This window comes from Ursus americanus, chromosome 2 (genome assembly GCF_024610735.1).
Source record: "Ursus americanus isolate L20-20 chromosome 2, mUrsAme1.1.p, whole genome shotgun sequence".
In the NCBI taxonomy this organism is placed as follows: domain Eukaryota; kingdom Metazoa; phylum Chordata; class Mammalia; order Carnivora; family Ursidae; genus Ursus; species Ursus americanus.
This window is the reverse complement of record NC_142128.1, coordinates 38,850,375-38,864,450: the sequence shown is the minus strand read 5'-3', so window position 1 is coordinate 38,864,450 and position 14,076 is coordinate 38,850,375. Positions and strand designations below refer to the sequence as shown.

At 59.2% G+C, this 14,076-nt stretch overlaps 2 protein-coding genes across 5 annotated transcripts; both read right to left on the bottom strand.

Moving 5' to 3' along the window:
* Window positions 1-722: 722 nt before the first annotated feature.
* Window positions 723-5,730, bottom strand: MSRB1 (methionine sulfoxide reductase B1). Of its 3 annotated transcripts, XM_045784797.2 has the most exons (5): window positions 5,497-5,730; window positions 3,344-3,492; window positions 2,895-3,009; window positions 2,463-2,537; window positions 723-1,610 (listed from the first exon to the last, which is right to left on the bottom strand). In XM_045784797.2, exons 1-5 carry the CDS (start codon window positions 5,549-5,551, stop codon window positions 1,579-1,581), a joined length of 426 nt encoding a protein of 141 aa, XP_045640753.1. In that variant the 5' UTR covers window positions 5,552-5,730; the 3' UTR covers window positions 723-1,578. The 3 variants fall into 3 exon arrangements, with proteins under 3 accessions (XP_045640753.1, XP_045640754.1, XP_045640755.1); XM_045784798.2 differs by lacking the exon at window positions 2,463-2,537; XM_045784799.2 differs by lacking the exons at window positions 2,463-2,537; window positions 2,895-3,009.
* A 149-nt stretch (window positions 5,731-5,879) lies between these two features.
* Window positions 5,880-12,886, bottom strand: RPL3L (ribosomal protein L3 like). 2 transcript variants are annotated; one of them, XM_045784726.1, is made up of 10 exons: window positions 12,727-12,886; window positions 12,056-12,248; window positions 10,495-10,663; window positions 9,148-9,283; window positions 7,698-7,884; window positions 7,446-7,606; window positions 7,138-7,239; window positions 6,585-6,680; window positions 6,255-6,374; window positions 5,880-6,022 (listed from the first exon to the last, which is right to left on the bottom strand). In XM_045784726.1, the coding sequence occupies exons 1-10, from the start codon at window positions 12,853-12,855 to the stop codon at window positions 5,966-5,968; spliced, it is 1,350 nt and encodes a 449-aa protein (XP_045640682.1). In that variant the 5' UTR covers window positions 12,856-12,886; the 3' UTR covers window positions 5,880-5,965. The 2 variants fall into 2 exon arrangements, with proteins under 2 accessions (XP_045640682.1, XP_087709716.1); XM_087853590.1 differs by having other exon boundaries at window positions 12,680-12,820.
* Window positions 12,887-14,076: the final 1,190 nt, after the last annotated feature.

Below are 14,076 nucleotides of genomic sequence, written 5' to 3'. Positions count from 1 at the left end.
GACCCCGAGGTGGGGGAGCGGATTTTAAAGGATAAATCCACTCTGACACTCCCATTGCCCTAAGCCTTTGAACCCTCCCCTCCATCAAAGTAAGGCAGTGCTGGCACGTCCCCTCCATTTAGCGCAGGCCGCCTTCTGGGTCACGTCTCAGCCAACAGAGCAACCAAACAGTTCAAGCCCCTCTCATCCCCTGAGCTGCACCATTAAACCTTGAATCTCTGCTTGGTGAGCCCCTGTCAATAAATACAGCCTGATCCAACTTTATATTCCTTTCACCACCATCCCACCTCTTAATATCCGTTCTTACACACGTTCCTGGATTTGTCCATAGAATTTGGAAAAATCCTGTGGTTCTTCTGCAGGACAGGCTACCTCCCCACGGTTGGCATTGTGACCTCCCCCTACAGGGCAGGAGCATGCATCTGTCGCCCTCCCGGGGCCTCTCTGCCTGCTATATGCTACCACCTGGGAAGCTCTTCTTGCCCCCTAATTGCCCCTCCACACAGTCTAGCATCATTGCTCTGCCGTAGACAGTCACAGCCGGACCGTCCCCTGACGGTAACGTCCTGTCTCCTCAAGCACGCCGGAACGCCCTGAGGGGCAGGGAGGCCCGTCTGCCTCATGGTTGCCTCCCAGCAGCAGTCTGCACCTACTCGATAAATATTTGTGGGACAAGTGAAACAAGGTGTCCTGGCTCCCGATGGGAATGAAGACATCAGGCCTGGGTTCCATTTGTTTACTGATCTCCTGAGGACTCCAGGGAGGAGTTACAAAGGGAGGGGCTCTGGCGTCACCCACCCTCCCAGGCGGCAAGAGCTTCCCAGCGTGCGCAAGAAGCCACAGCCCCGCTCGTGAGAAGGTGTGAACTCTGGGCTGTGAGCTCCCTGGCCCTGGCCTTGCACAATCAGGGTAATGGAGCAACAGCCACTTTCCTCAGCCTGAGTGAGGCAAGGTGCACCCGGCCAGATTGGGAAACAGGGCTGAGGGTTTCTCCTCTCGTAACTGAGAGACCAGAGGTCTGTCCCCTTGGCCCGCTCCTCCAGCGGGTCACAGATCTTCACCACTCTGGCTGCCTGGAAGGGTTTAACCAGAGTGAATCATGTAGTGACCGGAGCTGGGGCAGCCGCCAAGGGCTGCCTCCCTTTGCATTCTGTCTCCCAGCATGACCTGGGAGAATGGGCACGAGCTTTGGAAAGGGCCAGAGCCCATCTCAGAATCGGGTCCCAAAGTGATGAGTCCAGACAGGCAGGGAGAGGGCAGTGGGCTGAGGAGAAGGTGGGGTGTGCCATCATTCGAGGGCAAGCTAGGCTTAGAGCCCACCTCCTTTAGACTCCCATATAAGCAGGAGCCTAAGGTGAGCCCACAGTTGGGCCCTCCAGGCCCATCATGGCAGCAGGCTATGGGCCATCATGGAAAACCAGCACTCTTCCCAAAGAGAACACGCGCAGAGCCAACACCCCCTGATGTTCCAGCTAACCCCCTCCCCTGTCTGAATGTCTGGGGTTCCAACTCCAAGGTGGGATGGCCGGAGTGTGACCACAGGGCAGTGTCCAGCTGGAATGGGTACGCTCTGCCCGCCTATGGCTCCTGAGAGCCAGAATTTCCTTTGCCTAAAAGAAAGGAGGGAGGGCAGAGAAACACAAGTCACTGCTACATTACGCTTTAGACGCCATCTTCTGCTCTAGCCAGCCCACTCCAGCCTGCAGGACAGGGCAGCTGGGAGGACCCAGGCACCCAGCTTGGGGGAGTCTGTGTGTCCCATTTTTCCCTGAGATCCCCAGGAGAGCCCAGTCTCTTCCTCCTCCACAGGACAAAGGACACTAATTACAAAAGGGCAGAATCATGTCACACCCTATCATCGCCAGCCCTACCAACACCCTCACTTCCCCCCACTTCCCCAGGGACGACAGCGGGCACGGGCTGTCAGCAACCCCATTTTACAGAGGAACAGACTGAGGTTAGAGACTGGCCACGATCCTGCTGGCGGCATGTGGGGAGCTGGGATTTGAGCTACAAAGTGTAGTGAGGAGTCCAGAGGGGCTGGCTGTGCAGAGAGACGTGGGCTGGCTTGTGAGCACCTGTGTGAGGTCAGAGGGGATGTCGCGCTCAGATAAAGCTCATGTGGGAAACAGCTGCCCGAACAGCCAGCACACGGAGCCCTGCTTTCCCAAAGCTCGAGTTAGGCCACTTGCTTTTATGTTTCATTCACGCTATACGCACGTTCCCCACATTAGTAAGGCAACGGCTTTTCTCATAGTGAAAATCCTCTTTGGGTTTCTTTCAGTTAGTGGAAACAGGTGCTAACGTATAAGGTCTTCCACAACAGTGCAGTGGCACAAGGGAAACTTTCAGGAAGCAGGAGACTCTCTTCACTTTACACCACTCTGGCTGACGAAAAGTTTAGAGTGGGAGAAACCCGCAGTAAGCATATGGCCCACAGAAGCACACATGTGAGCACTTACTGCATACCAGGCCCCGGAGCACCACGTCAGTGCAGCTGTCCTTAGGCCTGTGAAGGCGCTCTGCGAGCACAGCCACTGTGCAGAGGAGGGGGCCCGCTCAGAGAGGCTGAGCAGCAAGCTCGTGGCCACACAGCCCCCGCCCACCGTCCCTGCCTGCCCCCCGGTCTCCGGGAAGGGCCAGGCCTGCACAGAAAACCCTCTGCCACATCCACCCTCAGATGCCCTTTGTCGGGGCACAGGTGATGAATCAGGACACCTGCCCCCTTGTCCTTGCCCTGCAGCCACCTTTTGGGATGGCCCTGGGCAGCTCCTGGGCAGTGTGCTTTGGGACCCCCATGATTTGTCACCGTAAGTGGACGAGAACAGTGTGCCCCCACCCCTGGGCCTCTAAAATGTCACAGGCCTGTGCCAGCTGCCAGAAGGCGACCTCACCTTTCGGGATGAACTTCAGCGAGCTGCTAAATATTCAGAAGCGGGACTGCCCCGGCTTGGGGCCATCATTCAGGAACTCATGGCCCAGCCCGTTCCCACACCTGCCACAGGACACCTGGCAAGACCACAAAACAACTGTGCAGTGGCCCCTCCTACCATCAGTAGATGGTGACTTCCCCACACCCATTTCCCAAAGTAACTGCTGGCAGGAGAGGTTGACTTCCGTCCTGGAGCCGCACAGGAAAGCGGTCCTGTTTCCGTTTCCATCAGGACCCCAGGCTTTCCCAGGAGTTTGGGGGAGCAGCTCCCCTGGCTGAGGCCAGAGGCCTGGAGTAGACAGACTCTAAGCCCCTAGAGCTGTGGGGGGAAGCACAAAGAAGGACGGAGTGGCCAGCCCTCAGGCTCTCCCTGGCCAACACCCCCTCGGCACCCCCTGCTGCTGCACCCACCTTTAAGGCTGTAGGTGAGTTGCGTTCCGGATGCTTGGCCACACTATCAGCATGAATGGTCTCAGTGAAGGCGGGCCACGGGGATGAGTGTGCGTACTTTGAGCGACTGGAGAAAAGCTCATAGCCACACTTGGCGCACACGTAGACACCTGGGGCAGGAGGAAAGGCAAAGGCACACACATTGGCTCCAGCCTCTCTGGGGTGAGCTGCCGAATCCTCAGGCCTAGGAGAACAGAGCAGTGTCCCCGTTTGCAGGGTAGCCTGCACATCCTCCCCACGCCCCCACCTGCCACCCCCAGGCCTGCGTATTGGCTCTGTGGAGAACACCCCACTGAGCTCACACCCAGCGGTTCTTAGCATGCGGAGCCCAGGAGAGCCGCTTTTCACTTATCTCACTGACTCTTATCAGTAGTCCTGTGAGGTGCACCTTTCCGTTTTAGCTTTGCCGTTTTGTTTAAGTAGCCGGGCGCCCATGCCCTCCGTGGGGCTTGAACTCATGACCTGGAGATCAAGAGTCACGTGCTCTACCGCTGAGCCAGCCAGGCACCCCTTTTCCCGTTTTGTTTTTGTTTTTCAGATTTTTTAATTTATTTATTTGTCAGAAAGAGAGAGGGAGGCAGAGGGAGAAGCAGACTCCCCGCTGAGCAGGGAGCCCAATGCGGGACTCCATCCCAAGACCCCGGGATCATGACCTGAGCCGAAGGCAGACACTTAACCCACTGAGCCACCCAGATGTCCCTTGTTTTGTTTTTTTAAGAGGACTTTTCCATTTTAGAGATGAGGCAACTGAGTGATACAGAACACTCCACTCGAGGGTGTGCAGTCAGGAAGGAGCCCAGTGGCCTGATGAGGACACAGCATGCCCACCCCTGTGGGCCCCAGCTCCCCTCTTCCCAAGTGGCCATTCCTGATGCCCAATGAAGCCTTGAGCTGGACTCCCAGTTGCTGGCCTGCTCTCCACATGGGAAGAGAATGGTCCCAACAAGAAGGTCTCCAGGCCAGACAGAGGGCCCAGGAAGACAGAGGGCCAGGGAAGAGAACAGGTTTTAACCTGTCCCCAAAAGATCACTTTGAGGAAGGAGAAAAGATGTTGTAATACTGACTCGCAGAACAGGTAATCACTTGGGGCCCCTACAGGAGTACCCAGCACCCACAGCCCAGCCTGAGGACAGCCTTCCCTGGAGTCCATCAACCACTCAGCCTCAGCCAGCAACTGGAGACGGAAGCAAAAAGGACTAAGGAGCTGCTGTGGGACGGAACTTCCAGCTTGGCAGAGCAGCCTGAGGACCACTGGGGTCCCACAGCCAGAAGGGCTCAGGGGAGGTCTTTGCCCAGAGATTCCTATGTCACAGCTGACATCCACAGATGTCCAGTGTCACAGCCCAGCCCCCTAGGGGGCTGACACCCAACAGATCCCACCCCAGGGACAGCACTGCCCTAGTCTTGCCTGTGGGCATGTTTTTACCAAATTAGTCCATTACCAGGCGGCACAGCCCAGGAGGGTACATACCAAGGCCTCTCAAAGCCCGGGGCCAGGGCTGACGGTTGTCCATGCCCCAAAACACTCCTACCCCTATTCCCCCCGCCTCCACTTGGGATGCCTGGTCAAACTTCACTGGCTCTTAGTGGCTTGGCGGCTGTGCTGGTTGCCCAACCCCAGGGCCCTGGACAGATTGGGGAAGCACCCAGGCGGGCACACTGGGTCCGAAGGGAACGCTCTGTGCTTGCCGCCTTACCCTGCGGGTCCCAGGAACAGGGGAGGGGCAAAGGCAGGGGTATCATCCGGGGATGCCTTTGGACAAGATCCTCCATCGTGTCCCGCTGAAGTCCAGATCCTAATCCGGATCCGCCCCACCCCACACCGGCGTCACCCCTTCCAAGTACCATGACCCCACAGATTCCTCCCGGAAACCGCCTCGCTCACGCACTCCTCGAAGTCAGCGACCCCTTCTCTCTAGTGTCCCCTCTCTCCTCGGGTACCCCTACTTTCCAGGCCCCCAGGCCCCTCCCTCCTCCGGGACTCCCTTTACCCACACTCGCCCCCCGTGGGTCTGCCCTTCCGGGGTTCCAGGGCTCCACCGCCGCTCGAGGGCAGCGACGCCCCCTGTAATGCGCGCTCCGCCCCTGTCCTCCCAGGAGGTCACAGAGCATACCCGGCTCAAAGTGGTTCTGGAAAACCTCGCCCCCGAAGAAGCTGCAGAAGGACATGGCGCCAGCAGATCAGCGCCGCATCCGACCCCTGGGACAGATCCGAGGCCACTGGCCTGCGGCAGCCCGGCCCGCGCCCGGGGTTCCGCCCCTCCTCCCGAGGACCAATCACTGCCCGGAGCCTGCCGGGAGCACACGAGGCCACGCCCCTCCAGAGGACCAATCACGTTCAGGCACGCAGAGACCCGGCGCAGGGCCCGCCCCCTAAGCCCCGCCCTAGCGCCAGGGGGCGCCGCTGGGTTGGGGATGATACGAGCGGCAGGGTACTTCCTCGAGTCAAGCCGCGGGCCACCCGCCTTTCCGTGCTGCCAACTCTGAGACACGCGGGCACAGTCGCGTCCGCATTTTATTAGACAGCGGGCACAGGCGGGGGTCGCGCTGCGCTTCCTTCAGGCTCCCTCCATCGCAAGCCGCCTACAGGTCTCTCGAGGTCTCTGGCTTTTCCTTCTCAAGATGCTTCTTCTGGGGACCCTGGTTGGAGGGTTGGAGGAGATAGGAGCGCTAGCCACGGAGGTCGAGCCGGCAGTACTGCCCCTGGCCAGCTGCGGCTCGAATCAGTGCCCAGGGTTGGGCTCCTACAAGCCCCACGGGGGGAGGCGTGCCGGGGGCGCCCCCGCCGCGCTCATCTGCTCTAGCGGCCCCGCTCCGCGCGCGGCATGGGTGTGCGGGCTGGGGCCAAAGAACAAGGGGTGGGTGGGCTCACCATGAAGACCCTCTTCTCTTGAGCTGTCTGGAAGCGGCCGTGGCCAAACTTGGAGGTGGTGTCGATGAACTTGAGCTCGATGTTCTCCAGGGCCTGGCGGCTGTGGTGCACCAGGAGGGACTGGGGGTCGTGGGAGAGGAGAGCCGGATGTAAGGTCCTCCCCCACCGCCTCCCCCACCCCCAGTCCACACCGGGAAGTTCTCGTTCACCCAGCTCCTGCCAGAACCCCTCCCTTTTTGCTCTTCCCATCCCTACCCTCCTCCGAGCAAGGCGCAGGACAGGGAGGCCAGCCCCCCCAACCCTCCCACGGCCCACCACAGAGGCGCTGACCTTCCTCAGCGTGATGACCCGCTTCTTGGTGCCCGCAATGCAACCCTTCAGCATGACGAAGTCGTTGTTGACCTCCCCATAGTGCGGGAAGCCGCCCTGCGGGAACATGGGTCAGGATCCAGAGCACCAAGCCACTGTCGAGTTAGGGGCAGCTGCAAGCCCTAATGACTGCAGCCAGCCGCCAGCCCCAGGGCAGCACCCTGGGTCACTAATGAGGACAGCATCTGAGCCACAGTCTGAGTCCTTCCTTACCTCATTTCACAGTCCACATTTTAGTGAGCCAGAAGCTGAGACTCAGGGACACGGAGTCCCTTCTTCTGGGCCCCATAGCTGCTGCATATGCAGCTGGGATTTGAACACGGGTGGCCTAAGCCCAAGGCCACAGTTGCCGCTGCTGCACCCACACCCGTGACAGCAGCTGGAGTGTAAGCCGTCTGCAGAGGACACTTCGCACGGGATTGCTCACCCAAGTGGCCGCTCTCTGGGGCCTGAGCTCTTGGGGAAGGGCAGTACCCCACACGCCTGCTCACACACGCACGCCACGCACGCTCACCAGTGGTGTAATGGACTTGTCAGTCACGTCGTAGCTGGTGGACGCATTGTTCTTGACCACCTTCCCATCCTCCTTGTGCAGCCCCCGGCCAATACGGTAGATCTGCCAGGAGAACAGGCCATGTGGCAGGCAGCAGGTGGTCTCCGGAGCCAGGGGCATGTCTGTACCCACCAGCAGGTATGCTTAGACCCAGGCACTGGCAGGGGTATTTCAGAGCCTGTGGGGGGCCAAGCAGTGTCTGGGTCACGCACCCCACCCACTGGGGTCTGGTCATGAGTGTCCCTATACCACCGGGACTGTGGACACACCTTCTTGTTGAGCTCTGTACGGTGGTGGTAACCCTTCTGCCCGGCCCGGGCAATGGAGCAGCCCACGCGGGCAGGGTGCCAGGCACCAATGCAGGCCACCTTGCGCAGCCCCTTGTGGGTCTTTCGTGGCAGCTTCTTGGTATGCCAGCGGCTTGTGACCCCTGCATGGGGGGGTTAGTGGTTGAGAGGCTAGTCTGGCCCCCACCCCCTTCAGGGAGCCTTCCTGAGGCCACCATCCCCACCCAGGCCTACCTTTGACACCCCGGCCCTTGGTGACGGCAATGACATCAATGATCTCACTCTGGCTGAACACGCTGTGCACCGACACCTGCTTCTCTAGCCGGGCCTGGGCCCAGGCCACCTTCTCAGCCACCGTGCCACCATTCAGCTGGATCTCCATGATGTGGGCCTTCTTCTGCCGGAAAGGCAGCAGCTTCATCTGCAGGACAGGGCACAGCCAGTTGTTCACAGTTCCGAGGCTCACAGCCCCCATTTGCAGACACGGCATGATTGGCTGGTGACCCCCAGCAGGCTTTCCTGCCTGCATTCATTCAACAGATGTTCCAGTGCTCTGGTCTGTCTATATGCTATGTTCTGTGCTAGGCATTGGGGATACAGCATGGAAGGAGGCAGGCAGAGTCCTGGCCCTCATGGAGCCACTATCCAGTTGGGAGACAGAAATCAAGTAAATTCTTCCACAGGGTGAAGTATTCTAATGGAATATTGGGGGCAGACAATAAGGCAGTCAGGAAGGACCCCTCTGAGGTGACACCAGTAACAAGAAGGAGCCACTAAGTGAAGATCTGAAACTATGGGGAGCAGAGGGAACCGCATGTGCAAAGGCCCTGTGGCAGGGAGTTGGTGGGACGGAAAGGAGACCAGGGTGTGTAGACCATGGTGAGCGAGGAGGAACGTGGTGCAGGATGAAGTCAGAGGTGAGCAAGGGTCTGCCCGTGCAGGTCTTGTGGGGAGAAGCTTGGCCTTTATTCTAAGTGAGGGTATGAACCCAGTGAGGTTCATACGTTTAGATATCTCTGGCTGCTGCTGTGTGAGGCAGGCTGTGGCGACACGCATAGTGCTCAACAAGTACTTATAGAGCACCTACTGCATACAAGGCACAGCACTGAGCAGGCAGCCGTGGCCCCTGCCCCCAGGGAGCTCCAGTCTGTCAAGGGAAATGGACATGACCAACGACACGCATAGCCAGGAAAAGCAGGGGAGGGGCAGGGTGCTGCTCCTGGCCTACGCAAGCCTTCCCTGAGGACAAGACGCCAAGGAGTGTTCCAGAATAAGCCAGAAGGTGTTAGTAAGCTGTCAGCCCACATCAAGCCAAACCCCACGTTCGAATGCTGGCTCACATACACACTTGTGCAGGCCCCAGAGGGAGGTGGCTGGCCCTCTACACTGGACGTCTGGCAGGAGAGCCGGGCCTTTCAGGACATGTGAGGGCCCTGGTGGAGCCCTAGGCATGGCGGGTGCCCCACAGCCGTCAGAGCACACTGACCCCCAGCAGGCCATCCCTGGGGCGGCGGCCGGCCAGCACGGCCTGTCACCCAACACTTTGGGCCCGTGCCCCAGGCTCGTGGTATTTTTAGGCTGACATTTGCCAGGGCTCCTGGAAGCTGGGGTGGAGGAGAGTGTGGGAGGGTGGGTCCGGGGCGTGGGCTAGCAGACCGGGTGTGGACAAGGTGGCGGGACCGACCTGAGTGTGCACGATGACTCGGATGACCTTGCAGTACTTCTTCATGGCGGCGAAGTCTCTCTGCAGCTGCTTCTTGCCGTTGGCATCCCGCCACCTCTTGCAGGCCTTGGTAAAAGCTTTCTTCTTGCTTTTGTGCCTGAGCCACACGCGGAAGACACTTAGAGGGGCCAGCCAGGCCAGCTCCCCAGGCCTGTCCGGGCCCCACAGGCCCACAGCCCACCAAGCAGGGCTCTTAGAACAGTGCGTGTTCCCTTCTCCCTCCCTCCCTCCCTGGGGAGGCCGCTGTTGGGCCCTCCCCTGGGGTCCCCAGGCTGCTTCCAGCCACCTGCTGCGAGCACAGACTGTCCCTCCCTTCCTGGGTCTTGGGTTCCTCCTCTGCAGAGTGGACACCTTCCTGCCTCCTGAGGCCCGCAAGTGAGCGTCAGATGTGCAAAAGCAGGAGGGAGGGGTGTGCTGGCCAGCCCCACCACCACCTGCCCACGTTGCTAGAGCTGCAGACCCCACTTGTAAAGCCAGTGGCCAGTACTGGCCGGGCACCACGCCGTGTCGTGCCTAACCCTCACCCAAGCTCCAGAAGCCGGACATATGGTCCCCGTTCTACAGATGAAGAGACCAAAGTTCACAAAGTCAAAGCCCCTGGATGAGGGCAAGCTGGTAACAGGGGAAAGAGTAAAACCAAGGCCTACTGGCATTTGGTGAGCATTTGCTGTGTGCCCCTGTGACCCACACAGCAGCCTGCTGACACAGGCACCGCTCCACCCCACACTACCCCAGCTGATGGTGCTGTGAGGGAGGGGCGTGATCTAAGAGGCTCGAGGAGGTCGGCCAGCTTGCCTGCAGTCTTACAGCACGCTCTGGCTCAGGGACTCAAACTTGTCACTTCCCACAGAGGGCCAGGACAGGTGTGCCTCCAACTCTGTACGGATGGGGGTGCCTGTGAGGTTCTTTGGGCAGGTGGGCCTCCCTTTCAGGACTTAGTGGCAGGGAAGATCTAAGGCCCCAAAACACCTTTCTTTCTGAAAAGAAGAGCTTGTCAGCTGGCTCTTTCCCTTTTTCATCCTGGCTGCTAGGAAACTCTGAGCCAACTCTGACATTCCATCAATTGGTCCCCTAATTTAATGCTGAGGATGAGAACACTTGCTTCCTCTCTTTCTCTATGCCAGTTTCTACTCCAGTCCCCTAGAACTCATCTTCTACTGAAGCGAAGGTAACCTCCCCCACACACTCGTTCCTGCCTTCCATGCACTGCGGACATGCTCCTGCCCGCCCACCCCCACCATGCCAGCACAAAGCTGGGGACGGAGGGACCGCCAGCCCACGCGTGCTCCACCCGAGGGCGGCCCTCACCAGTCCTTGTAGAAGCGGCGGCGGCACTCGTCACTGAGGTGCTCTGCAAAGATGGTCTTGAAGCTCCGCAGGCCTCGAGGGGTGGCCACGTAGCCCACCACGCCTACCACCACCAGAGGTGGTGTCTCCACAATCGTCACTGCCTCCACTTCCTCCCGCTTGGAAATTTCTAGATGAGACCCAGAGACAGGAGCATGCAGGAGGGCCTCTGGGGCCCATAAGGAAAGGGGGTACCGTGGAAGAGCCAACTACAGCCCCTCCTGCCCAAGGGAGGATGGAGCACCAGGGCCTCAGTGCCCCCACTGACCTCCAGCCCCCAGCCTGCCCACTCCCTGCCCCTTCTCTCTCTGCTCCGCCCTGGGCATGGAGCAGGTGCTGGGCAGGGCCCCTCAGGAGGTCTATGCTGGCTCTGGCTAGAGATCTCAGACAAGGCCTGACCTGCTCCCTGCCTCAGTTTACCCACCAGATCATCTGGAAATGGGCTAGGAGAGCCAACAGCCCGGGCAGCATCCCCCAAAGGGTAGGGTTGGGATTCCTTAAGTGGAGTACACGCCAACATTTTTAATTTCTAGAAAAATAACTATAATTTGTCCCAAAGCAATGATTTTGTAGATGTTATTATTGACACTAATACAAAGTAAAAGTGAATGTTTAAAATATATATTAGGAGTGGGACGTCTGGGGGCACAGCTAGTGGAGCATCCGACTCCTGGTTTCGGCTCAGGTCATGATCTCAGGGTGGTGAGATGGAGCCCCACAAGGGCAAAGGCCGGCTCTGTGCTCAGCGGGGAGTCTGCTTGAGATTTTTTTTCCATCTCCCTCTCCCCTGTCCCTCCCCACCGCTCGCACATGCTCTCTCTCAAATAAATAAATCTTTAAAAAGGAAATTAAAATCAAACATATACGAGGAGAGATGAACAGATGGGCAGCTGCTAAGAAGTCGGAGGGGTGGAGGGGAAGCTATAAAAGGGCAACAGCAGGAAGGACCCCCGTGGGGAAGGAATGCTCCGTGGCAGCGCACTTACCCGGGGCAGAACCACAGAGAACTAAATGTGGGTACAACGCACACGCCCCAACCCAGGAAACCTGAACAGGATGGGTAGGTCGTATCCATGTCGATACCTGCTTGTGACCTATTACCATAGTTGTATAAGCAATTTCCATCGGGAGACTGGGCAGAGGGTGAGTGGGCTCTCTCTTAGTCCTTCCAGTCACATGTGAGCCTACCATGAACTCTAACCAAAAAGTGTATGGGGGCACCTGTGTTTGAGTCGTAGCTCCTGCCCTTACTAACTGGGCAACCAGCAGGTTTCCTAACCACTTCATTTCCTCATCAATAAACTGTGAGCCAGCACAGAACACACCTCAAGGTGTGGCCCGTGGTTAGGGCTCAGTGACAGTGTCCTGACTGTGGCTCCCACGGGCAGGGCCTTGCCCTTTCTGGGGCTGCTTCCCCTTCTGGACCCCAGTCCTGGCTCCTAGCCTGTGCAAGTCTTTCCAGATCCCCTGGCAGGCAGGGGTGGTCCACACCCTCCCCATGTGTCCCCCTGCAGCCACTCACTGAGCCCAGGCCTGTGCACCTCTCGGAGAGTGTGCGTCATGCCCGCCTTGTAGCCCAGGAAAGCCGTGAGGTGCACGGGCCGGCTGGGGTCATCCCGAGGCCAAGTCTTCACCTTGCCCCGGTGCCGACGGCTCCTCTTGTGGGGCAGGAAGCCCAGGTGTCCGTGCCGAGGTGCAGAGAACTTACGGTGGGACTGGGGGCAGAAGGGGAGAGAGGTCAAAGCTGGGGTGTCCCTGGTGGGGTGGCTGAATGGGTCCAGAGCCCAGACCCAGAGAAGTGAGTTAGAGACCCTGGATGGGGTCCTGGTGGTGTTCAGTGCCTCCCTCTGTCCATTGGAAAGGAGGGAATGTTGGCTCAGGGGCAGTGTCTTAGGGACAGAGCCAGCACCAAGCTCTCTTCACCCACAGGCTTCCTGCTTCAGTGGGCTCAGCCTGCTGGGCCCAGAAGGGACAGGCCCACACTGTGGCTGAGGGTTAAAGGGACAGGGGACCACTGCCATCTGTCCATCTTCCTGCCCATTCTAGGCCTAGCAACCTGAGCTCTGGCCCCGTGTTGTCCCCTCGGTCATCTACTCCCTCACAGGCCCAAGGACCATCCCTGCTGGGAGACACTCCAGAAGCCCACCTGCCCTCCCAGGAAGCCGGCTGGCTCCTGCCCGCCAGCCCACTGACCATGGCAGCCGGTCCCTGTAGGTCAGGCAGGGAAGGGGCCTCCCGACAGGCGCTGGAGGTCGAGTGGCAAGGCCAGAGCGCACAGCAGGCAGCTCCCAGATTTAGCCCCTGGCAGGGGAGCTTGGTCATGTCCTGTGGCAGGCACAGGCTCCAGTGCCAGCAGCAGGCCTGGCCCGGGGCGGGGCGAAAGCGGGCATCTGATGGGCAGCCTGGGTGGGGATACCTGGAGCCAGGCTTGTCACTCCTGTCCTCAAGGGCCCGGGGGCTGGGTCCCGCTCACTTTATTTTCTGCCTCGTGTTACCCTCCCAGGACAGAACACCTGGGCCTGGTAAGGAGTCAAGGAACCCCAGGTGGGGAGGGGGCTTCTTCCAGGCTTGCTGTGAAGAGGGTCTGGTCCAGTCATCAGGCAGTGAGGCACAGGGAATTCCTTTCTTGTGCGGAGGGCGGTGAGCTGGGGCTGGACAAACTGTGAGGGGTGCTGTGGGCGGGGGTGATAATGGCTGTGATCCAAGAACAAGGAGTCTATATGGTTATGAAGTCCTGAACCTGGAGAATGAGCTGTACAGGCCTAAAATGTCTCTGAGAGCTGTAGGCCTTGCCTTGCTGATGCTAAGATTCTGCACGACTCGAATGTCGCAATTCTCTGTTGCTGCTGTTGTTACTCACGAAGCCACTTGTCATACTTTGGGCGACCCCAAAGGAATACAATCCTGGGAAGGGGCAACCCTCAGCCCCCCCGAGGGGCCCAGGGGAGAGAGGCTACCTGCGGGCAGGAAGCACGGGAGGGATGCCCGCAGGCTCAGCACAAAGGGAATGCCGCCGCGGGTGCTGAGGCCGGGCACACTGTGCGACACGCGGCCTTGGTGGGACGGACGCCAGGTGCACAGGCCAAGAACCAGAGGGCGGGCACAGAGCCGCGAGCTACGTGGGTGCCTCCCTCTCATTCGCCTCATCCCGCTTCTGCTACATGGTCTGCAAGTCCCTCTGCTGGCTAGAGTAGCAGTGGAGAGCTGCCAGCCCGTGCTTTCCTTCAGCCGAGGTCTCTGCTTTCTCCCGTTCTTCTGGTGAGCCAGCGCGGCGGCAGCGGCGGCTCCGGCCTGATCTGTTGGCTTCCCTTGTTCAGTCCAGTGTTGTAGCCCAGTGTTGAGATTCCTCTGTTCTGGGGGCGCCTGGGGGGCTGTCCGTGAAGCGTCTGCCTTGAACTCAGGTCATGATCTCAGGGTCCTGGGATCGAGTCCCACCTTGGGCTCCCTGGTCAACAGGGAGTGTGCTTCTCCCCTCCTCCTCCACCGGCTCCTGCACTCTCTCTCTCAAATAAATAAATAAATAATCTTAAATAAATAAATAAA